This window comes from Magnolia sinica, chromosome 12, assembly GCF_029962835.1.
Source record: "Magnolia sinica isolate HGM2019 chromosome 12, MsV1, whole genome shotgun sequence".
Classification (NCBI taxonomy): Eukaryota; Viridiplantae; Streptophyta; class Magnoliopsida; order Magnoliales; family Magnoliaceae; genus Magnolia; species Magnolia sinica.
This window is the reverse complement of record NC_080584.1, coordinates 20,322,799-20,346,818: the sequence shown is the minus strand read 5'-3', so window position 1 is coordinate 20,346,818 and position 24,020 is coordinate 20,322,799. Positions and strand designations below refer to the sequence as shown.

Here is a 24,020-nt window from a genome sequence, read left to right as displayed (position 1 = left end):
TAGTTGTGGACCTCGCTAAGGTATCCACAGTTCAGGACTGGGAGCAGCCTGGTTCGGTTACTGAAGTGAAGAGTTTTCTTGGCCTAGCAGGTTTCTATCGATGGTTCATTCAGGACTTTTCCAAGAGAGCCAGACCATTGTCTCAGCTGACTTGGAAGGATCTCAAGTTTGCCTATAATGAGAAGGCTGAAGCAGCTTTCCAGGAACTGAAGGACAAGTTGACGTCCGCCCCTGTGCTAGTATTGCCAGAGCGGCTCAAGTATACGATATATACCGACACATCTCGTGTTGGTTTGGGTTGTGTTCTAATGCAGAAGGACAAGGTTATTGCTTATGCATCGCGACAGTTGAGGAAATACGAGGAAAACTACCCTACGCACGACTTGGAGTTAGCAGCCGTCATCTTTGCATTGAAGCTCTGGAGACATTACCTCTATGGAGAGGAGTTCGAGCTCTTTTGCAACCACAAGAGCCTCAGGTACATATTCACGCAGAGGGACTTGAATATGAGGCAGCGACGATGGATAAGGACTTCAAGTTCGAGGTTTCCTACTATCCTAGCAAAGCCAACCTTGTGGCAGACGCATTGAGCCACAAGAGGACTATAGCATTTGCGGCTTCGCTAATGATAGTAGAGTGAGATATGGTAGAGTTTGTGCGAGACTTGGAATAGAAACTTACGGTAGAGGAGCCGTTTAAGAGCGTCACACATATTCGGGTGCAGCCACTCGTTCGAGAAGTCAATGGTAGCCGTTCAATCCCCACCGTGCATTGTGGTCCACATGATAAATAGATCTGTCTTATTTTTTGCCTCAAGCCTTAAATTATATTTCAAAATAAATGGTTGGACAGTTTGGATGCAACACATTCATCATGGTGGATCCCATAGAGATGGAAGGATGGACGGCATAGATGAAGTACATACCTCATGGTGGGGACCACACTGATGGAAGGTATGGAGCACACACATCAGTGGGTCCCGTGTGGGGCCCACCATAATGTTTATTTTCCACCCAGCCTATTGACAAGGTCACACAGACATGGGGCCCACTGAAATGTTTATTTTCCACCCATCCTGCTGATAAGGTCAGTGGACCTGGGCCCACCGTACTGTTTATTTTTCACCCAACCTGTTCATAAGGTGATGTGGACCAGGGGCCCACCGTGCTGTTGATCTGCCATCCTAACTGTTCATAAGGTCACGTGAACCTAGGGCCCACTGTAACCCACAGAACTTGGTGACGCTACTCCAGTAGCTGGAGTGAAGTACACCAGTCGTCCCACCCTGGGACGGTGTGGGGGGTATAATGCATACATCAGTGGGTCCCATGTGGGGCCCACCATAATGTTTATATGCCATCCAAACCATTGACGAGGTCACACGGACCCAGATGAAGTGGGAAAACAAATTTCATAATAATCCAAAACTTTTGTGACACCCAGAAGGGTTTCAATGGCAGATGTTCAATCCACTGTTTCCTATGATGTGGGCCACCTGAGCATGGTATACAGGTGGTTTTTAGAGGGCCCACTGTCCCAAAGGGGACTCAACAAATGCACAGTGTTGATGTGCAGCACACATCATGGTGGGGCCCACGGCTGGGACCGTGGGTCCCTGCCAGGCCGTCCGTCCGCCAGGCGCTGGCACTGCCTGCGTGCGTTCTGCAGCTGCAGCATCAGCGCTAGCCCTTTTTTTTATTTGGGTTTTTTTGAGGTTTTGCATAGGTGGGGCCCGCATCAGGGAAATCGGACTCGGCCACTGGTTTCCATGTCTCCATACAACCTATCAAGCCCAATATTGGGTATATTTCGATGTGCGAAAGTATCGAGGTGTATTTCAACGGCAAAGATTATTATTCTCAATGCCATGGGCCGTTAAGAACTCGGATTCAATTTATTTTTTGCCTCAACGCCTAAAATGATCTGAGGAAGAGGATGGACGGCTTGGATTAAGTACATGCATCATGGTGGGGCTTGCATAAGTGGCCCACCCCCAAGCTTAGTGGGAGAGTACACCCCAACGTTAGTTCACACTCCCCTGTTGAGCCACGTCCAGCGTCTCTGGACGCTGGACGATGTGGAATATCACAGGCATCATGGTGGGGCTCCACATGCACGTGGTCCACCTGCATGTATATACATATATAATATATATCTTATATTATATATATACAATATATATTATATTATATTATATATATATATAATATAATATATAGAAAGAAGGGTGTATTGGGTCCATTTAAATAGTGGATGGTGTGGATCATCACCTGCAATAGGGTGGGCCACACCGTCTGATGTTGATGGACGGGGTAGATATAACTCATATTGGTGGGATCCACACCATCACAATGAAGAGAGAGAGAGAGAGAGAGAGAGAGAGAGAGAAATAGAGAGAGATCGGTTGAGTGGAGGGACCCCGCCACTATGGGCCAATCTTTAATCACAAACACATACATCAAGTGGGTCCCATCATAAGTGGGCCCCTTAAAGAGAGAATTAACGGTAGATCACCCACCTATCGGCCTTCTCCTTGCTTCCTTAACCTCCTTAGCTCCTATGATCAACCTCCAACGGTGGATGATGGAGTTTTGATGGTGGGGATGAGAGATGAGAGGGTGGGCCACACTTGGCTTGGGAGAGAGGAGCTTGGACGCGTGGGGTTGCTTGGAGAGGTTTGAGAAATGAGAGAGAGAGAGAGAGAGAGGATGGGATGATATGGATGGGATGATGTGGTGGTTGTAAGGAAAGGAGATGAAGGGGTATGGTTTGGTTTGAAAATTTTGTAAAGAGGGATGGGTTTGTTTGAAAACTTGTAAAAGAGTAGTGGTGAGGGGAGAAAGAGGGTTGACTTGCGGGAAACGAGAGAGAGAGGCCACTTGTACTTGTTGTTAGGTGAGGTGGCATGGAGGTAAGGTGGTGTACTTGATTTGATGTGACATGTCGTAGAGATTCCCTCGAAGTTCGCAATGCGCGGTGTTTCTTCGAAATAAACGCAAGCCCACATCTTCTGACCTAGGGTTCGGTGCACAAGTCACGACGTTAGAACCGCGGCGACGACGCAGTCGCTAAGATAAAAGTTTCGAATCGAGTTGATCTTGGTATGCAGGACTCAGCTTAGGATCGCGCGCAAACGTCGGATATGGGTCGAGGGTTGCGAAATTCGACCGGGAGGATCGCAGAAGTCTACGGAACAGTACGGACTATGATACGGGTCTTACACAGTATGGTACCTTAATTTTGAAAATTGGAAACTTAAATAATATGGCCACTAGAGTTAAATGCAACGAGTATCCATGAATACCCTCTAAAGAAATAAAAACACATCTTTCAACACTCACCCCAATGTTGAGTGTGTCAGATGATTGAAATGGTCAAGCTACTTTCATTTAAAAAGGATGCTAGCAATTTGATGTGCAAGATGATAACGACAATGGAACAAAAAACTAAAATACCTCTTAATTCAGCTTAGTAAAATCAAAGATGCCAGCAGCCATATCACAGATAAATATTGGAACAGCTTATCAGTATCATATCATGATTTCTTTTATCAGTATCACAGATAAAACAGTATCACGTCCTGATATTATCACAGTTGAACTTCAAAATGCATGGAGTTAGTAGATTGGATCCAAGTCAATTACATCCAAGTATCTGATGTCAGATACTTACATGCCCCAAGCAAAAACTAGGTTGGCTGATTGAGTTCAGCAAGACTTGCATATTTTTCCATCAATATGAAAAGGAAACAATACATATTTTTCCATCAATCCATCTGTTTATATAAAATCACACCTTGTTACGATTCAACATTAGAACAAGGAAAGGATTGATCTAGTGGACTAACACCAATCACTAATTTTGTTTTTACTATAAAGACCAATAAAATGAAGATGTATGGATACTCGCATCCGGTCAAGCAACTGGGGAGCTGATAGAAATGAATGGTGTAAGTAAGATCTAGAAGCCCAAATAAGGAGCCAAAACTAACCATAAATCGGTATTCAACTATATACTTCTGGTTGAGGTTTAGCTGCAGAAAAAGTAAAGGAAAAACGTAATTCCCAAACAAGGAATTAAAACTAGATTTTGGAGTGCAACTGGCTCAGGTATTAAAAGTCGTTGTTTGTTCAATTTGAAATGGTCACCTTGAAGTAGAAGCTCAATTTGAAAAAGGGCATTTGAAGTAAAAGTCGTTGTGCCATGCACAAACAGTAATAATAATAGTAAAAATTCATTTGAAGAGGAACTTCAAGCATGTATGGTCAAGCTATCTCACCTGATTATCATTGTGAGCCACATGGCTAGCAGAGCTGCCTGATTTCCTGGCCATTTGGGACACATGAACTGGTGGTGTACATGAACTGCCATGAGTACAAAATAAAAAAGGTATCAAATTCAAATTCAGTGAAATCATGAAAGTAGAAGTTTCAGTTGTCTAGACCATTGATCTATTAAAGGGATAATCACATGGAATCACTCCAATGGGGATTTTCATGGCATCGCATCACACCATAAGAAAGAAACACGGCTGAGCCTCAAGTGCCTTTTTTGCAAATCGTAAAGAAGGATTACTTGAAATCATGAAAGTAAAAGTTTCAGTTGTTAGCCACTCTGACTTACCATCTGACTCTGATGAAAATCCAGCAGGACCCACCAAAATCAAGTTTTTAATATGTTCAGGATGCTGCAGACAGAGAACAACAACATCAATAGCAAGATCAATGGCATTGGAAAATTCTCAACCACGTGGGAAAAAATATTACATTGAGAGCATACTTTACAACAACATATCCTTCAAGCTTTCATTGTCAAGCCAAATGAAGGAACACAGACACACTTAAAAACTAGAACTAAAAACAAAACTGTACATATTAGAGAAACAAATTTACAAGGAATAAGAAATCTCTCATATAATTCAATGATTTACCTTAGTAGCTACAGGCCTGTAAAAATAAAAGTAATAATAAATTATGAACGTAGAATTTATGTAAAAACAGAGAGTGGTAGGAAAATAAAATCACACATTAGAAGGAAATCTCCTTACCCCGAATAAAGATTCAAGCTTGTTCTTCACTAGGTAGTACTCCTGTTTCACTTGCTGAAGGCATCTCATACATCTGCAACAACGCTTCTTATTCATATTCAAATAAAGATAGACACCCACAGAGGAATCCTACACATCCAGGAGAACTGGATCTATTTCCTTGCTGCTACCATAACATAGAATTCTAATTAATTACAGTACATACTAGAATAATTTCAACATTATTCCTTATGTGAAAGGAGCACCACCTTGGCAATTTTTGCACCAGAGGCAACAGCTAGAATACAAGCCCTTGTTGATATGTTAATCGTGTTTGTCCCATCACCTCCCATTCCAACAATATCAACCACATCAGTCATTCCTTCAACCTTCCTACAGCATTTGAACATTGCCCTCGCCAATCCCACAACCTGCAAATGCAGAGATCTATAAATCTATAAAGGAGTAATATGCTTATCAATTTCAGTCTATGAATCAAGCTTATGGAGCTTCTCTCTCAATCATGCTTGTGTTCTAATATTCAGAAACATCACATATTTTACTCTTTTATAAAATGTTACATATGACTACTCACTTCTTCGAATGACTCTCCTTTGGCTCTCAAAAGAACAAGAAAAGCACTGATCAAAACTTCATTAGCTTCACTCGGTAAAAAATCAAGAGAAGCTTCTGCCTCCTCTTCAGATAAAACCACCCCATTTATCAGAGATTCAATAATCTGCAAATTTATTAAAGATCATAGAAACAAAAGCTATTAATAAAGAAAAAAAAAACCATAATAACAGCACACCAAAGTCCAAATCCAACTCAGAAGGAATGGCCAACCCTCCAGATAATGATATTATCCAGAAAAGAGTGATGAAGGCAGGACACTGAAACTGATCATAAGATTTTACAACTCACATGATTGTCAGTGGAAAATTTTTCAGAAAAAGCTTAAAAATCAAAACCCATCAAGCAATCTGATGTTTTAGGCCAAACGATCAATAGATAAACAACATGATATTGAACTCTTGAATTGACAAACCTGATGGCATATAATCATTCATGATATTGAACTCTGATGCAAGAAGCAAATCTCTCCTGTACAGATACCTGAAAATAGGCAACAATAATGCAGTGTTAGCCAAACTGGTAGAATCTACTTTCAGTAAAGTGTTTTATCTGTGATATAATTCCTTATCATGCAGTGATGATCGAAGCCATCAACACATTTGTCACAAACCTGCATTGCATCTATCATGTCCAGTCTATAAAAACAACTAATCAAGTAAGCTATTGAAGTGAATTTAGCATTTATGTGCTGAAAATTTACATATATATGACCCGCTTTTAGCTGACTCCAAATATCTGCTACAAGGTTATGATGATGATTGCAGTGATGGCCCACTTTTCCACTTAATCTTATTTCCACAAAACACATCTAGTGGAAACTCAAGCTATTTCAATCCATTCAGGTAATCATTTCATACTTACTACCAACTAAATATGTCTAAAAAAATACAGAAGAAAAGAATCATGAATTAAAGAGAATCACAACCTGCAATTCCACAAGATAAAAATCTTCACAGGCATTCCCTCGAACACTTGTCGACCTGCAATTTCTAAGTGCATGTGTATCATCCAGCACACTGCCAGAGTTTGAAAATTTTCTCCATAAGAAATAGAAGCCTCAGTAGCCCAAATATGCCAGTCGACTGCACAAACCACCATCTCCAGCCACTGCCATTGTTTCACGCTGCAGCTACTCTAAAATAATAAGTTCCTTGTCAACCTAGAGTGCATTGTATCAATAGCATACCTGCCAAAATCACCCATTAACAGGATATCATTACATGCATTTGAACTGATAAAATATATGTCCAGATGGATGCAGCATAAACTCCAGAAATAGTTTAAACAGCCGACCTCAAAAATTCATGGGCATCTTCTTCTCTTCCATGACCAAGAAAACATACAACCTAATAAGTGAATACCAAGTGAACTTGAAATAAATTGCAATGCTCTCCATTTAACACTATCATCCTGCACAAAAGATTTCATTTAAGCTTGACGTAATGTGATTCATACAACTTGAAATGCATGCAAAATTGGATTACCATTTGATAGTAGCAGCAGCGGCAGCCAAACAGAGATAATACTGCTTGTAATAAGTATCCAAGGCAAGAGCAGATGGTTCCTTGGCAGCCAAACTTTTAACCAGCACAGCTCCCTGTGAAACATTGATGAAAAGCTACTTATAAACATAATTATAACATCCAAAATCCTTTTTAAAAAAAATCAAAAGAACAAGAGGTTTCTTCTGCAACCTTAGTATCATCAAAGCACCCACGAGCCATGATAACCTGCGCTATTTTAGTGTTAGGATGAACATTTGAAAGAAGACTATCAAAACCCATAATACAGTAGCATGAGGTGACCCTCTGATGAATGAGTTGGATGGCCTGCATCCATGTGGGCCCCATATCTACCAAGTGCCATCATTAGCTTACGGAGGCATCAGTATTGCTGGAGCACGTCCCATTTCATATAAGATTTGAAGAACTGGCTTTAGCTCAAGTGAGAAAAAAAATCACACAATATAGCACTCAAAAGATAATAATATATAAATCTTAGTCCCTCATAAAAGAAAAATAGCTGCCACATTACAGTCACATCATGGGACTAGAAACTGAATGACTGTTGAAAATGGGAGCTAGAAACATCAACATCAACACTCCAGTATTCACGAAGCATGAGAAATGACACTCAAAGAAATTGCAATAAATGCTATGCTTCTAAGTATAAAAGAGAAGAAAAGTGGATACGGTTAGCAGAACCAGGGAATAAACAAGCTTACAGTTGATTCATATCGAACACAACGCAAGTTTGAGACTAGCTTCTCATAATCTTCCTGCAGGAAAAATGATAAAAGAGAATGAGATGCCCAAAAGACCCAACATCCCACAAAATGTAGACATAAGGATGCTTAAATTACATCTACATTCTAGGGTCTATCCAAATTCCAAACTTCCCGTAATTGCATTATTCAAAAGCTATATTATTAGATAAGGAAAGGTTAGGATAATTGATTACAGTTCCAGACGTAAGTGGCTTCTTATTTGACAGCACAATACAACAACCCAAATCAACTGCCGGCTTTAGCACACCTATTGTCTCCGAACTGGCAGAGCAATCAACGAGTGCCAAACCTGTGAAATGAAATGGGACATCCATATTCAACATTCAACACTACATGTACATGATACTATGATAGTGATACAATACATAATATATCAAGTTATCAATGATTCAATATCAAGCTATCAACAAACAATCGACAACATCAACACACTTAGACTTATGAGACAACTATTAAACAAAATTAAGAAGTTATGTATTTATTATTTATCTAATCAATAATCATGATTCATGATATACATTGATCTAGCATCCATTGTGGCACATCACCACCGGGTCCACCACCACCACCACCACCATCATCATCATCATTTGAGTCATCTCCTTCTTCCACATACACTTCTTCTTCTTCCGTTTCTTCGTCATCTGTATGCACTAATACTTCATCAACATCCAATGGTGGATGATCATCAATTTGATCATCATTATCACCTTCTCATTCTTCAATCTCCTCAATCTCATCAACGGGTTAACGGCTACTACTCGCCCCCCGGCTTCCCCCCGTCCTTCGCCTTCGAGTGGTACTACTACCTTCACCAAGTGTCAATCCATATGCGGCATCTTCAACTTGTGCCCATGTCAGATCCTCTCCAGCAAATACCGGGTCCTCCGTCTCTACGAGCCACTCGTTATCTGCATCCAACTCATCTAAGTAGATAGGGTCAAAGAAGCCGGGCTTTTCTTTCCTACTTTGGAATCATTCTCGCAATTTTTTATTGTATTGAACGAAAACCAAGTCGTTGAGCTTTTTTTGCTTAAGGCAATTCATTTTCTTAGTATGAATCTGCAAGAAAGAAAGCGCATTTGGCATTAAATATTTAGGTAATTAATTTAGCTTAGGCTACGAAAAAATAAAACAATTACTAAACAGTCTAAACTTTTACTTACCGACTCGAACGTGCTCCAATTGCGCTCGCAACCACTGGTAGAACATGTGAGTCCGAGAATCTTCATAGCTAGCTTCTTTAAAGCTGGATCCTTACTGTTTGGGTCCACTCCATAGGCAGCCCACCAATCAGCTGAGAAAAACAGTTTAAGTATAGGTTAGAATCGTTAGATCTCTTAGAGACACTTTGTAGAAAAACTTTTTCTAAGAGTTCAGTACACAGTTAACAGCGTACACTAACATTCATTCATAGAAGTACTTACTAGGTAATTTTATTATCCGATGTCTTATTACGATATCCCTTGAGAATATCCCTTCACTTTTTGTGTAGAAGTCCAGCAAAGTTGAGATCTTGTCCTGTTCTCCTCTATCTGGAATCATTCTTTCCAAGACATCAATAAATCCAACCATATGCATAGTTAGTACTTCTACTGGATCAGCAGAAGTGAATAAACAGGCTGGGTTAAGGATGTAAGGAGCCGAATACTATGGGGATGACATTTGGCTGCCCTATCTTCTATCTATAATATCTAAAATTGGCTTGTAATCACGGTCTCTATAGTTAAAATGGTCCATGATCTTATTTTTCGCCATCTCCATCGCATCATATATGTAGCCCATTGCGGGCTTCTCATCCCCGTCCACCAATCGCAACACAGAGACTAAGGGCTCGGATGATTTTAGCACCTTTACCACCTGAGTCTAAAAACTTTGAGAAAGAATTGTTTGTTGAACTCATTTCCCGTCAGCCTTCTTTGACCAAGGCCCACTTGTAAAATTGGCCGACACTACAAAGCTTCTAAGTTCTGATTTCTTTGCATGTAGCCTTTGTGGTGTTAAAAAGGCTGCAGCGAAACGGGTAACTATTGGACGTAGCAAGTTACCCCCAATATGTTTTCTCATTTGACTGAGAAGAAGGGAGTGTTTGTACATAAAGACCGTGATTCTTCTAGCCCTTGCAATCACGTTTATAAATAATCTACCTATATCTTCTAACATAAGATCAATACAATAGGCCACACAGGGGGTCCAAAAATAAACGTCGCTTCTTCTCCCTAAGAAGACGACTGACCATTACATACGAGGCTACGTTATCTGTAATTACTTGTACAACGTAGTCCTCACCTATTTCTTCAACTACACTATCTAGTAAGTTAAACAAATATTCTCTTGTGTGTGAATGGCCCGACGCATCCCCTAACTTCAAGAACATTGTCCCAGCTGGACAATTTACCAAAAAGTTAATGAGAGACTGATCGGATCTATCGGTCCATCCATCGACCATTAGTGAACAACTATATATTTTTCATGATTTCCTATATTCAGCTATGAAGGATTGTGTATATTCAACTTTAGTTTTTAGGCATGTCTCCCTCATTTAATGATATGAAGGAGGTTTAAGCCCAGGTGCAAATTGACCTATAGCCTCAATCATCACCTTGAAGCTTTTCGATTTAACGACGTTGAAAGTAATGCCGGTTTGGTAAAACCACTTAGCAATATATTAAATTATGGTTTTCCTATCTTTTTGTTTATACCGGTTCTCTAAAGTTGTTTGAGCCGGCCCTTTCCCTCTACCCCTTTGGTCGACCACATCCTTGGGGTGTGGTCTACACCATCTATCTATGGGCCCATGCCCTCAGGCTCTTTTCGATGGTTGTACTTGTGGTCTAGACCGGCCTATTGAAGTAGAGGGAGTGAGACTAGCTTCATCTACATTAACTACATTTATATCTTCATATGCATCTTGTTCCATATATTCCTCCTGACGTAGGGCACTATCGTATTTCTTTCTTGATTATTTTTCCATATACTCCACGATCTCCCTTCGAATTTCTGGAGTAATTTTGTCGCATGCTTTTGCATTTGACCCCGGTAAATGTGCAAGGTGTTACTTGTGCCTTGCAATGCCACTGGAACTCGCAAACCCACATAACTCACATACTATGTGAGTCTTTTCGATAGCGCTACGGTAGTGCCCATACTTCCAACCCGGGTCATTCGACTTGGGCTTCAAAGAGGAAGATTGGGAAGAAAACATTATGATGGTGGATAGTGGTGGTGTGTGTGTATTACTAGCACTAAAAAATAACTAGCTAGCTACTAACTAGAAACTAGAAAGTAAACTATAAATAAAAATAAAAGTAAAGTAAGAGACTAAGAAGTATAAGAAGAAGAACTAAGAAGTAAGAAAGAAGTAGATCTAAGAGAGTAAGTAAGAGTAAAGAGTACTAAAGAGCCTAAAGAGATGGGACTTGGGGGAGAGAGAGAGAGAGAGAGAGAGAGAGAGAGAGAGAGAGAGAGAGAGAGAGAGAGAGAGTTGAGTGATTCCTCTTTGCTTGTGAGTGATTCCAACCCATACTAGTTGAGTGATTACTGGTCCATCAACACACTTACACTTGTAGAAAGGGAGAATAAGAGGGAAAAGAAAATGAGAAAAAGAGAGAGAGTTGAGTTTCACACTTACACTTGTACAAAGAGAGAGAGAGAGAGTTACACACTTATACTTACACTTACACTTGTAGAAAGAGAGAGAGAGAGAGAGAGAGAGAGAGAGAGAGAGAGATTTACACACAAATAAAAGTAAAATTACAAATGTAACAACTAGCAAATCTAAAAGAGGTTCCCAACTTCAAATCTTGTTGTAACTAGACTAACTTCAACTTGTAGTCTTGTACTTGTAATCTTGAAATCTTGTTGTAACTTGTTGTAAGTTGTAAGTTGTAACTTGTAAGATGTAACTTGTAGTCTTGTAATGTAAGTTGTAACTTGTCTTGTCACTTCACTTGTAAGTTGTAAGTTGTAACTTCAAACTTGTAAGTTGTCTTGTAACAACTAACAATTAAGAAAGTAACAACTAACAAATCAATTAACAAACAAAATATTAAAAAGAATGATAGAAAGAAGTTGTTAGAAACTTAGAACTTAGAAGTTAGAACTTAGAAAACTTAGTGGATGGAGATTGGAGAGGACTAGAGGAGTGAGGAGTCTCTTGACTCTCGTCTTAACTCTTGATCTTGAATCTTGAATCTTGATTATTAAATATGGATGGTATGAATGATGTATCATGTATCATGTATCTTGGATTCTTGATTCTTGATTCTTGTTGTACCATCTTGATTCTTGAAAGTTGAAAGAAAAGAAAAGAAAAGAAATATGAAAATGGAATATGGAGTAAAAATGTAAAGTGCTTAGTAAGCGAGGATGTAGTAAGAGAAATAGAGAATAGAGAGAGAGTTTGAGATTTTTTTTGTAAGTAGGAATGCTTAGAATGCATATATATGGAGTAAAAATCCGGATTTTAAAAATAAAAAAAATGGTAAAAAAACGGTCAGAAATCTGACCGTTGGCATATGCAGTATGCAATCGCATACATCGCATATGCGATCGCATATGCTGGCACATGTGGCATATGCGATCGCATATGTGCAGTGATCGCATATGCCACTGCCGCATATGCGATCGGGCCAAATATATGCGCATATGCGATCGCATATTCGCATATGCGACTGCACATGACAACATTGGCCATGCGTGTATGTAGAATAAAAGCTACCAATCTTCTTATTCTAAATGTCCATTTCTTTCAAAAACATGTGGCCTGATGATAAATGGACCCACCTCAATTTTGGGCCCACCTAATAAATGCCACAGATCTCGCACAAGTGGCCACGCCACCATGTAAGCATCGACTACCACTTGGTGATAAGCTATCCTCAAGGATACCCTAAACCCACAAAGCATAGACGTGATAATGGCAAAAATCTCAGCCACAGCCACCACTGCAACCACAACCATAGCACAAGATTTGAATATGGATGTAATCCATAAATGGTCCAGGCCATCCATGCGATCAACCCCACCATGGATGAGGAATGTCCGGTGCAGTCTTCTAGATTGGAATTTGTCTTTTATTATTATTATTATTATTTTTATTTTATTTTTGTACATAACAGTCTTTTGTAGGCCACTAATCAAACATAGATTCCAAGAGATCACCACGAGCAATCTAAAGGTAGCGAAATTCCAAGTTTTCGGGTCTTTAACTTGCCAGGTAAGTTTTCGGGTCTATATTAGCAATTTTAGGGAGAGGATTGATGAAATAGATGTTTGGAAAGATGCGGGCTATATATATGTACTTACGAAATTTTACATTTTAACCGTCTATTTGTTGGTGACTGGAAAAAAAAACAAAACTCAAGTGCTTTGAAAGAGTTATGAAGTTACAATTATTTAGTAAGATAATGAAATTCTTTAGTCAGTGTATTATGAGCCACATGAAAGGTGTAATGATATTAGTAGGCCCGGGCGAGATGAATGTCGGCAAGTATACGGCCTAAATAATATGTATGAAAATGGAGAGACCTTTTAAAGCTTTACCGAACAACTTTATTGGAGGGTGTAAAAAAATATCCAACCAGAGAGGGGGGCAGCTTCAGTGGATCATCCACTGAGGTGGGTGGATCCCTGACTGTGAGGCCCCCTTGTTATGTATGTAACCTAAATCCACTCTGTCCATCCATTTTGAGGGCTCATTTTAGGGCATAATCCTAAAATGAAGCGGATCCAAATCTTACATGGACCACATAAAAAAGAACCAGTGGCTTAGTGGTGTCCAACAGGTTATGGGTGCCACCGAATGTTTATTTGACATCCAACCTCACTACACCAAAATCGTCATTTAGGAACGGTTCTAAACCGCTCCTAAATGCTTCAGGAACGGTTCAATACCGTTCCTAAAAGAGGCGTCGCAGAAGATCAAGAACGGTTCAGAACCGTTTTGGGTACCGTTTCAACAGAATTTTAGTAATGGTTTTAAACCGTTTTGGTGCCAACAGTCACATTTTAGGCACGATTTTAGATACGGTTTTGAATGCTTATTAATGTTGCCAACGGTCAGATTTTAGGAAGGAATTTTAAGAACAATTTTAAACCCCTTAGTTCATTGTATTTTGGATCTGCCATGTGAACAGTAACCCGTCCATGGTAGGGTCTAGTAGGTGCTGGGTTCTAATAACCTCTCAACCATACAAATCGTATATCTCGGTCTTGGGGAGATGTTACGGTAGAACCATCTCTACAAAGTACATGTGGCAGAGAAATGTATAGATCAGGACCATTCATGTAATGGCCTTTATTATTATAAGGAGTGGTTCATTTTATTTATTTATTATTATTATTTGGTTTAATCACATTTGCCAAAATATTTAGCCATTTACTACTTTCACTTCAAACCGTCACTTTAAGGAAGGCCATCCATCTTTCAAATGTGAGAATTAGGGCTGTAAGAAACCTCTCTAGCTCTTTTAACACTTCCAAATTTGGAAATGAGACGATGACAATGATTTTGTAAAGCACGACATATCAGTTCAACTGATCCGTCCAACACTCTAAATCTTCTCTCAAATAAAATTACAGTACACTATTTTAGTAGGGTCATGAGATACAGGATTAGAGGCAATGGGGAATGGATCTTGAAAGCATGGAGCCAAAACAAAAGCTCAGAACATCATAAAGCAGCAGGCTAGGTTCTGAACAAGCAGCTACGGTTGAAGGAGCCTGAACGCTTGCATTTTCAGCAGGTAATGAAGTGATCAAGGCCAAACTAATAAGAATGGATCGACACCAAGCAACAGAAGCATGCTTACATATTTTGGCACAGTTACTATATAATAATTTTGGATTTTTGAAACGCTTTCGGGTCTTCTCATTTGTTCCTTCAATCATGTCCAACCTGGCATCCCTCTCCAATGACTGGATGTATTGGTGGATGTAACTGTTGAAGGAAACTAAACGTGTCAAAAGCACATATGGACATATATCTAACCATAGGGAAATTGGATTTGTGTGCTTTACCTATAAAGGCTGCTCTCTGATAACTCTGGGCTCTTTAACTTTGGCAAATTGCTTAAATCCATCCATAAGTTCCCGTGGCCTAGGTTGTGCTGGTAATATATATAGAAACAGAAGTATAATGTCCACAAATAAGAAGAAAATGAACAAAATAAAAGAAAAAAGAAAATCTTTGATTGAATGAATGATCCTTGTTGTATTGCTCCTGCAACGAGCTGTCAGCACCTTCGGAGCCCGAACCTATTGCCTTTGCATTACATTGCCAAAAGGTACCAGATGGGTCCGTGTAGTATCTGCATATCATAATTTCTAAGTGCAGAAAAACTAAAAAGCAAAAAAACTAAAACTAGCCATTCTAAAATTCAAAGTCAGAAGCATATAAAAAAGCATAACCTCCTAATGCAGACTATATATTCCCAATGACCAATAGCTATGGTCCTTACAGAAGACCAAGAGATCAAAGTAAAAGGTTGATACTTACAAACTAGGCCCATCCTCATCATGAGCAGCGAATAGAAGCGAAGACTCCAAAAGGCTGCTTTCAAATTTCCACAGGCTTCACAGCAAGCTCTTGTTTTCAAAAATGGAAACCACCTGCTTAAAAATGAGTACTCAAATAAAACAATCTGATAGAAAACCGAATGCCGAAGTTGAGTCATGAAAAGGACTCTAAAATATTTATGTCACTAAAAGAAGGTAGGATCACTCAAAGGGAAGTAGTTCCCATCCACACAAGATCCCAAACTATATGCAAAGAAAAAATGAGAATAGGAAATCATTAAGCAATTCAAGAGTAAATTACAGACCTTAATTCAGTCTGAGATAAGTTTAAGGTTTATATTGTATGGAGGATAATATACGGTATTACCATACATCAGCAAGAACAATCAATAGAAAAGCAAAGTAATAAATTAATAATATAAGCCAAGAAAATTTCACCTGTGCAACTTCCACTAGCTCCAGAAGAATACCCTACAATGTTTCCAATAGCCATCCATGAGCAAAATATTGCATTTGCTACATTTTTTTGGTCAGGCCCTGTCACAACATAAATAAATCTTGTAGCACATTCTTCAAAAACATTGTGATATGGTGTAACTTATTCTTCAAGGAGTAAATATATGTAAGAAAAAAAATAATAATAAAGAAAGAAAGAAAGTTGATCAATCCTGCAAAGACTGTAATGGTAGCACTAATTCACCTGAGAGATCAGCCAGAAGAGCAGGAGCTGGACCCTACAATGGAAACAGTACCAGGAAGTCAACAGACATCCAAACAAGATGTTAACCATTAGAAGATGATTTATGCATGGTAGTAAATGTCATCGTATAAAGTAGATTAAACATAGAAGGCAGCACAACTATTTCAACAAGCTTACTTGCACTGTATTGTTAGCCAAATCCAGCATCCAGAAACCAATGATAAAAACAATAGCTATTAAAACTCACAGCGATAGAGATCATGAGGGATCCAACTAAAATAAATGGCCATCTTCTTCCATATTTTGAGTAGCATTTATCACTCCAAATACCAACACATGGTTCAACCTGCACGAAAGGAGCAGGCATGCACAAGAATTACAAATGAAACTACTCATGAGAAGATGGCAAAAACACTGTATATACTACTGTCTGGAAACATAAGCTATTAATAAAGACAGAAAAACCATGATAACAGCACACCAAAGTCCAAATCCAACTCCGAAGGAATGGCCACGAGCGTGAGAGAGAGGCTGACCGCTGATCCATGCTAAGATGTACGCATGTACTTGATGAGTGTTGCAACTTGATTTTCAAGGTGAGCGTCCAACAGAAGGACAACCCAAAATCTGACGCATGTAAGGCCAGACAAATCCAACCGTCAACTTCCTCCACCTACATAAATATTTCTGTAAAAAGAAACCAATGCCCTATTGTGATGGATTAAGTGAAAACCCATTCCTTCAAAATGCCCAGAATTTATCCATTTGCATCAATTCCCTTCTAGGACCTCAGGGATGTTTCAAATGGAAGTTGTAGCACCAATAGGACCCCTTTTAGGACCTTTATCAGTAACAACTAACAACACATGATGAGTCCAAAATGGATGAATCCCTGAGGTTTCCTTTGAATCCTTGGGTTGGTGGGCTGCAAATAGACAATTAAGGAAACACTTGATTTTTATGCTAAAAGTTCTAAAAACTTGAGGAAGGAAACACTTGATTTTAAAGCTAAAAGTTCTAAAAAGTGTGACCCACGTAATGGAAAGCTTTTATTGATCTCACAACCTTACGCTACATTGGTGCATGTGGCTGCATTTGGTTGAGCAATGCTTCACACACATGTTAGTAAAACTTACCCACAACTTATGCTTGGTCCAAGAATCAGGTTGGATGAACAGCTTGGTCATGCATATGTGTAAACTCTCTCATCAATCGCTTGAAATGTGCAAGCAGCATCACCTATAAAATCTAGAGAGTACAAATTAAATCTCTGGTTAAAGCCTAAAAATGATTTGCAATTATTCATAGTAAAGTAATTCATGATCAAAATAGAAATACATAAATGCAAAAACTGTGATGATGCACTCATTGCTTGGCCCCACCACAAAGATGCAAAAATCAGACCAATCCCCTCATCATGTGGACCACAAAAAACAATGGACAACCGCCAAACTGGTCCTATGTACAAGTATGACCTACATCAATGAAACTCTCATTTTTCACTAGATCAATGAAGTTTAAAGCATAACCTATCATCCATAATTACACAGTCCTGACTGAGAATAGAAATAATATGCCATTGGAAGCATAAAAACCTCAAAAGTAGGCAAAAAATGTTCTTTTTTTTTTTTCTGGTAAGTAACATACTGAAAGATATTTAATCATGTTGATGATGTCATGTGATATAAAGAGATGGGTGTAATAGTTAGAACATTAAATGGATACTAGCCTTTATCCAATAGGGAATGTTATTTGATACTCTGGCTGGATATAACATTTGATATGCAGACACTTAGAAATGATACATGTGGCAAATATTAAATAAAAAAATAAACTATGAGATTGTGCAAGAACAGTTGTGGCACAGTTACAGGCTAAAAACTAGATGGGTTGAATAATACAAAGTGGACGCTTGTTTTTTAAAATAAGACTATTGGATGTTATTTATTTAACCCTGTCATAAATGTCAGGAAATACAATAGTTGGATGAGCAAGTAAGAGTAATTCCTGGTTTCATCTAAACTGGTACTTATAATTTGGACCAGTTTATTTTGAATTATTTGTGTTCCAAGTTTGCAATTTCTCAATAATTTAGAGCTGCCTGCATATCATCCATGTATCTCTCATTCAATGTAGTCGACTGCATGGGAAGTTCTCATACATTTGAGCCGTGTACAGGCCATTGATATATGTGTGCCATCAACCCATTTTACATTTTTTTTCCTGCCGTGCGACTCACTTGAGTTTTGGGTCAGCCCATGGCACAACTGATGGATAGAGTGGTTGCTACACAAACATCACAGTGGGCCCCATAGAAGCTCAACTGCATGGGAACTTCCCATATATTGGATTATTCCATTTGTGAACACTTGTTTGTTGAAATAGGACTGTTGGATTTTCCCCCCATTGTTAACCATCCAATAAATGTCCACCAATCCAATAGTCAAATAATCAAACAAGATTAATTTTTATTCATGATACATCTACTGGGAACACCATAATTTGGATGGCATAATTTGACTTGTATGCCATGTATGCAATTTCTAAGTAATTTCTAAGTGCCTGCACATTATCCATCACACTGTCAGAGTATCTAAAGTTTCTCTTTTTCAAAAGCAACCACTTATAATCCGTTCAAGTGCCCAAGCAAAGATGAGAAATGCTAGCCAAATGTAGATGGGAATGGGCAAACTAGAAGCCATTTTCAGATAAATGGAATACAAGCACAATACATTGTCTAGTTAGTAATTGTATTTATCATGTAGAACATGTTTGCTTTATCACCACCAGAAAAGACGAGGGGAAAAAAATAATAATAAAGAACGTGCCATTGTAAATAATCAAAATACCATGAAAATAAACCCAAGTATACAGATGCCTAACAAGGTAGAGAGAATTGAACCTGGACTACCATGGGTCAATGCTGAGTTTGTCCTGCATTCTCTACTGTTGATTTCTCTGAAAAATAAAAATTTAGAGTCAAAATCTATCAAACAACAACAGGATACAATCTCAGTGAGGTCGAGTCACGGCCACAACCAAGTTTCCCAGTGATGCAGCTAAAAATCTCAGCAAGTCAAAGTTTACTCTCTCGAGTTTCGAGTTGAGTCAGTGAGTTTTTGAACTGTGCAATAAAAAATGCCAGGAATTGATATATCCAAAGGCCTTTGTAGAACAGTGAGGTCTCTACGATTTTATGTAAAGGATATTTGGACCTACTTATCCAACCAGAATGGTGGTCCGAGCTTTATATCCTGTTTTTAATTAAAAAGGGACCAAGTGAAGTGAATAATGAAATCAAACTCCTAATTACAAGAAATATCAGCCCCATGCACTTAAAGGTTGCATTTCCATGTCCTGATTTTTCTGCCCAGGCAGGATGCTTTTCTCCCTAAATCAACATCCCCAGTGTTTCACGTCCAACCTGAATCTGGATACTGATTTGGCGCACACAAGGCTGAAAAGATAATGCAGTTTCAAAAAACTTGCACCACTCCAAGTGTCAGATGGAACAAATAGCCATCTTTTAAGCCAAAAATTCCCATCGATTTGCAATTTAGATGACAACCAAATGCATCATGATTGTCTAAGAGGACCACAACTAAATTTCCTACCTCTCCCCAGACATGATTGAAGAAAAGTATAGTGCCTGCCTCATCAGTTAGTCATAATAGCCAGCAGGGTTGCAGTTTAAATTAACATGCTCGAGGTCTAAACTATCATCCCAGTCTACCACTTCATTTTTCTTTTACCAATTCCAAGTCCACATTCTCCCTGTTGTGGCAGATTAACTACTATAGTCTACAGTATGTATTAGTAATGGAACAAAAAAAAAATCCAGTTTAATGCAGTGTTTGAAACCCAAACTGGACCAGAGAGTCCCAGTCGAGACCAGTTGGGAAATCCCCGTCAACTAAGGTGTTCATTTGCTTTCTTTTAAAAAGAAAAACAACTCTATCAGGTAGAGTTCGATCCAACAACCTCTAATTCAAAAATAATTGCCAAGCCAATGGCAGATATGTGTTATTCGTTATCCTTTTAGTTACTTTCTTCTAACTCGAGTAGATTTCATATTGGATAAAAACAGTCTGAAAACCCCACAAAATGCAAAACTACATGTTCATAAACATTTATAAATACACCAAAACAAATATCTATCGGAAGATTATAACATACATATTCATGATGAGAGATTCTAGAAGACGTCATTTCAATTTCATGGAGTAAGCAGACGTCACATTACCTTCTTCCACAGATTCAAATGCACGACTACATCTTTCATATGAGAGGAAATGCAGGGAGAGGGATGTTGCAGGGAGAGGGAGATCGGGAGAGGGAGATCAAGAGAGGGAGGCAGAGTGAGAGGGAGATCGAGGGAGAGGGAGATCGAGAGAGAGAGGGTTGAGATCGGAAGACGGAGAGGGAGATCGAGGGAGAGGGAGATTGAGGGAGAGGGAGCGAGAGTGAGAGGGAGATCGAGAGAGAGGGTTGAGATCGGGAGAGGGAGATCGAGGGAGATTGGGAGAGGGAGAGGGAGAGGGAGACGCAAATGGCGATGGCGTAAGGAAATGAGGGATTTAGGGCGTTTTGGGGTAAGGAAATGAAGAAAAATATTCGGTAGTCTGCGGTATATACAGTAACGTGGCTCTCGAGCCATGTGGGGTCCACTCAGAGGTTACTAATAGAATCCATTCCGTCCATCTGTTTCAAAATAAAACAATAAAGCATAATAATAATAAATAAGAACATCAAACACTCAATTAGGACACACCAACAAAAAATGGAAACAACAGAGTATAACAGCAACTAGCCGAGTACGGTTCATTACCATTTTAGACCAGAAACGGCTCTAAGCCGTTTCTGAACCAAACATCCAGCCGTACCAGATACACGATTTTGGTGTAGTGCCTGTTAATAGGGTCCCAAAGACATGGACATATGAGCTTGATCCAAAAATTTTGTGGAAATCAAGAAGTTTTTAATGGTCAACCCGCACTATTTCCTATGATGTGGCTTACTTGAGATCTAGATCTGCTTAGTTTTTGGGTCATGCCATAAAATGAGTTGTCAAAATAGAAGCACAACATGGATATAGGGTACATAAATCAAGGTGGGCCTCATAATTAGGGATCCACCCATGTCAGGGACATGGATTGCGTCCTACCCCCACCGTCTCCAACTAGGAATATGCAAGAGCTTTGAGCGTCCACCGTGATGCATGGGTCTTATCCACACTGTCCATCCATATTTTCGTACCATTTTATGGTATAGGCCCAAAAGCAGGCAGATCCAAGGCTTAAGTGGACCACACCACAGGAAGCAGTAGTGATAATGATTCTCACCGTTGAAACTTTTCTAGGGCCCACTGTGATATTTATTTGCCATCCAAACTATTCATAAAGTTACATAGACCTGGGTGGAGAGAAAACCCAAATATCAGCTCTATCCAAAACTTTCGTGGCCCCAAGAAGTTTTCAACTGTAAAAGTTTAATCTCCATGGTGTAGTACACTTGAGACTTGGGAAAGCGTTGTAGATGAATTGATGAATGCCAAATACATACATTAAGGTGGGCCCATAGTTAGGGATCCACCTGCATTAGTAGCTCTGTCGTTGCCTACCACAGTCACACCCACCACAGTGCAACCTTGATGTAGAGCGGGTCGCGGATAGTTTCATGGCCAAGATGGATCAGAAAAGGACCGGTCGACAATAAAAGTGATCCAGACCGTCGGACCTTAGATTGGGTGTATCTCACAATCAAGAATGAGTCATCGGGCATAAAATATATGATTTTGGAGTAGAACGAGCTACTTTAGCCAACAACCCCACTATGCCGGGTTACGCAAGCCGGATTTGCAAAAAACCCCCGGATTGATAGTCGTTTCCCTATTTTAATTCTGTTTTTACTACAGATAGTAAGTTCTATTTTGATTATAACTCTTCATCCGTCGGGCTTTAGGAATTGCACCCAATGTGAAAAGAGCTTAGAATAATTAGGAGAACGGTTTGGTGAAGCCAAATAGGACACTTACTATTTTTGGCCAAAAACCCTGCGCACTAGTAGACATCACAACCGTCTATAAATAGTAAGTTTACTATTTATAGTAAGTTGCAAATTCTAGGAGTTTTAGTTGTAGTTTGCTTCTAATTTCTCTCTCATTGCTTGATATCCCTATTTAAAGGGTTGTGAACTCGTTTATTTCATTCATTAATCAATTTCGAATTTTATAGATTTTATTTTCTATTTTGCTTACTTTCTTTCCATGGATTCGAGAAGCCTCTGTGAGGAGTCCAGAGAAATTCCGTGGATTTAGAATAGTTATCCTCTTGAGGAAGACGGTGCTCGACCTATTCACGTTCATCCCTGCGCCAATTGGTATCAAAGCGAGGATTCCTCTCTGATTGATGGCAAACAACGAAGTTATGAGCTAAAATTTTATGGACGGTGATATAGGGATTCATGATATTGCGGAAAGAATGGAAGCTTTCCACCGAGAGAGTCAGTTAACCATGTAAGGGCTGCAGGAAACCCTTAACCGTCTTGCGGATGCGCTACTTCTACCCCGAGCCCTAGGTGGTGCTCCACCACCTATGGTTGTTTCACCGCCCGTTGTTGCTATATGGTACAACCCTGATTTCCGTAAAGTACTACCAGTGGCAAACCGTAGGGCTATACCAGATGATTCAAGTTCTAGCGACAAGGACCTTAATGAAGGTTTTACTCGACGACCAATCCATAGAGGCGATCATTTAGATCGTGCTAAAAGATACTATCGAGGTAAGGTTGAACTTCGTAGTTTTAATGGTTTATTATGCATAGAAGATTTTCTCGATTGGCTAGCTGAAGTAGAGAGATATTTTGATTATAATGATGTGTCAGATCATAAAAAAGTAAAATTGGTAGCGTTTAAATTAAAATCTGGTGTTTCTGCATGGCGGGACAATTACAACTCTCACAAGCCCACCAAAAAAAGCCGCCTATCTTATCATGGATGAGACGTCTTCTTCGATCACGATTTTTTTCTAGTGATTATGAGTAGATTTATTCCAGCAATACCAGAATTTCCAACAAGGAAATCGAACCGTCACAAATTACACTGAAGAATTACAGTGGTTAGCAATACGAAACAATCTGTCAGAATCTAAGTCACAGAAGGTGGCACGATTTATAGAAGGGTTATGATCGACAATTCGGGATCGAGTTCAGATGCACCCAGTTGGGACCATGGATGAAGTGGTTCATTTGGCAGGTTAGGTAGAAACGTAGCTTGTAAGAGTTTCGAATCGACCTTATCCTTTAACTCAACTCCCTATAATGGGTCCCGCATAGGATCCAATGGTGGCATAAGGAAAAGAACCAGTAGGAGAACGTCCTCAACCTCCTACAACCGTAAACCATGATATGGGGAGTGGTTCATCTAGGCCTCAATATAACACCCACGACAGCGGGCCTGAGTAGAATTCTAAATCCTTACGTTCAGCCAAGGTCGAACAATCCAACCGGGCCATTTATCAAACACCTGTCCTTAACGTCCCGCAGCACACTTGACCATAAACGAATGGGGCACTAAATGTGAGACCGTAGAAGAAGACCCTGGCTTTGATGAACATGAACAAGCCACTAAGAAAATAGCAGATGATGATGAATTGACGGGTGAGGATCGTGGCGAATCTTTAGTTGTGAGGCTATTACTGTATACCCCACGGAAGGAATTACATCCACAATGACACAATATATTCTGTACGCGGTGCACTGTCACGCCCCAAACTCGGAAACCGGGCTTACAAAATTTTCGATCGCCGAATCCGGCGCTGACAGCCTCGTAGAACCCCACTCTCGGCTCCCAGCGC

At 39.6% G+C, this 24,020-nt stretch overlaps 3 protein-coding genes across 11 annotated transcripts; all 3 read right to left on the bottom strand.

Annotated features, from left to right (window-relative positions):
- Positions 1 to 3,436: 3,436 nt before the first annotated feature.
- On the bottom strand, positions 3,437 to 20,976 carry LOC131221073 (uncharacterized). 8 transcript variants are annotated; one of them, XM_058216178.1, is made up of 6 exons: positions 20,411 to 20,969; positions 5,622 to 6,142; positions 5,296 to 5,457; positions 5,048 to 5,176; positions 4,624 to 4,687; positions 3,437 to 4,364 (listed from the first exon to the last, which is right to left on the bottom strand). In XM_058216178.1, the coding sequence occupies exons 3-6, from the start codon at positions 5,434 to 5,436 to the stop codon at positions 4,276 to 4,278; spliced, it is 423 nt and encodes a 140-aa protein (XP_058072161.1). In that variant the 5' UTR covers positions 5,437 to 5,457; positions 5,622 to 6,142; positions 20,411 to 20,969; the 3' UTR covers positions 3,437 to 4,275. The 8 variants fall into 8 exon arrangements, 4 of the variants coding, with proteins under 4 accessions (XP_058072161.1, XP_058072157.1, XP_058072159.1 ...); XR_009158969.1 differs by having other exon boundaries at positions 3,437 to 4,687; positions 5,048 to 5,120; positions 20,411 to 20,963; XR_009158968.1 differs by having other exon boundaries at positions 3,437 to 5,210; positions 20,411 to 20,964.
- On the bottom strand, positions 6,954 to 7,414 carry LOC131221074 (DNA mismatch repair protein MSH4-like). Of its 2 annotated transcripts, none has more exons than XR_009158971.1 (3): positions 7,357 to 7,396; positions 7,147 to 7,259; positions 6,954 to 7,072 (listed from the first exon to the last, which is right to left on the bottom strand). XR_009158971.1 is itself a non-coding variant. In XM_058216179.1 (3 exons), exons 1-3 carry the CDS (start codon positions 7,384 to 7,386, stop codon positions 7,009 to 7,011), a joined length of 228 nt encoding a protein of 75 aa, XP_058072162.1. In that variant the 5' UTR covers positions 7,387 to 7,414; the 3' UTR covers positions 6,954 to 7,008. The 2 variants fall into 2 exon arrangements, 1 of the variants encoding a protein (XP_058072162.1); XM_058216179.1 differs by having other exon boundaries at positions 7,147 to 7,280; positions 7,357 to 7,414.
- LOC131221075 (sucrose transport protein SUT4-like) lies at positions 15,494 to 16,416 on the bottom strand. The gene is made up of 3 exons (XM_058216180.1): positions 16,345 to 16,416; positions 16,168 to 16,201; positions 15,494 to 16,004 (listed from the first exon to the last, which is right to left on the bottom strand). Exons 1-3 carry the CDS (start codon positions 16,372 to 16,374, stop codon positions 15,841 to 15,843), a joined length of 228 nt encoding a protein of 75 aa, XP_058072163.1. The 5' UTR covers positions 16,375 to 16,416; the 3' UTR covers positions 15,494 to 15,840.
- Positions 20,977 to 24,020: the final 3,044 nt, after the last annotated feature.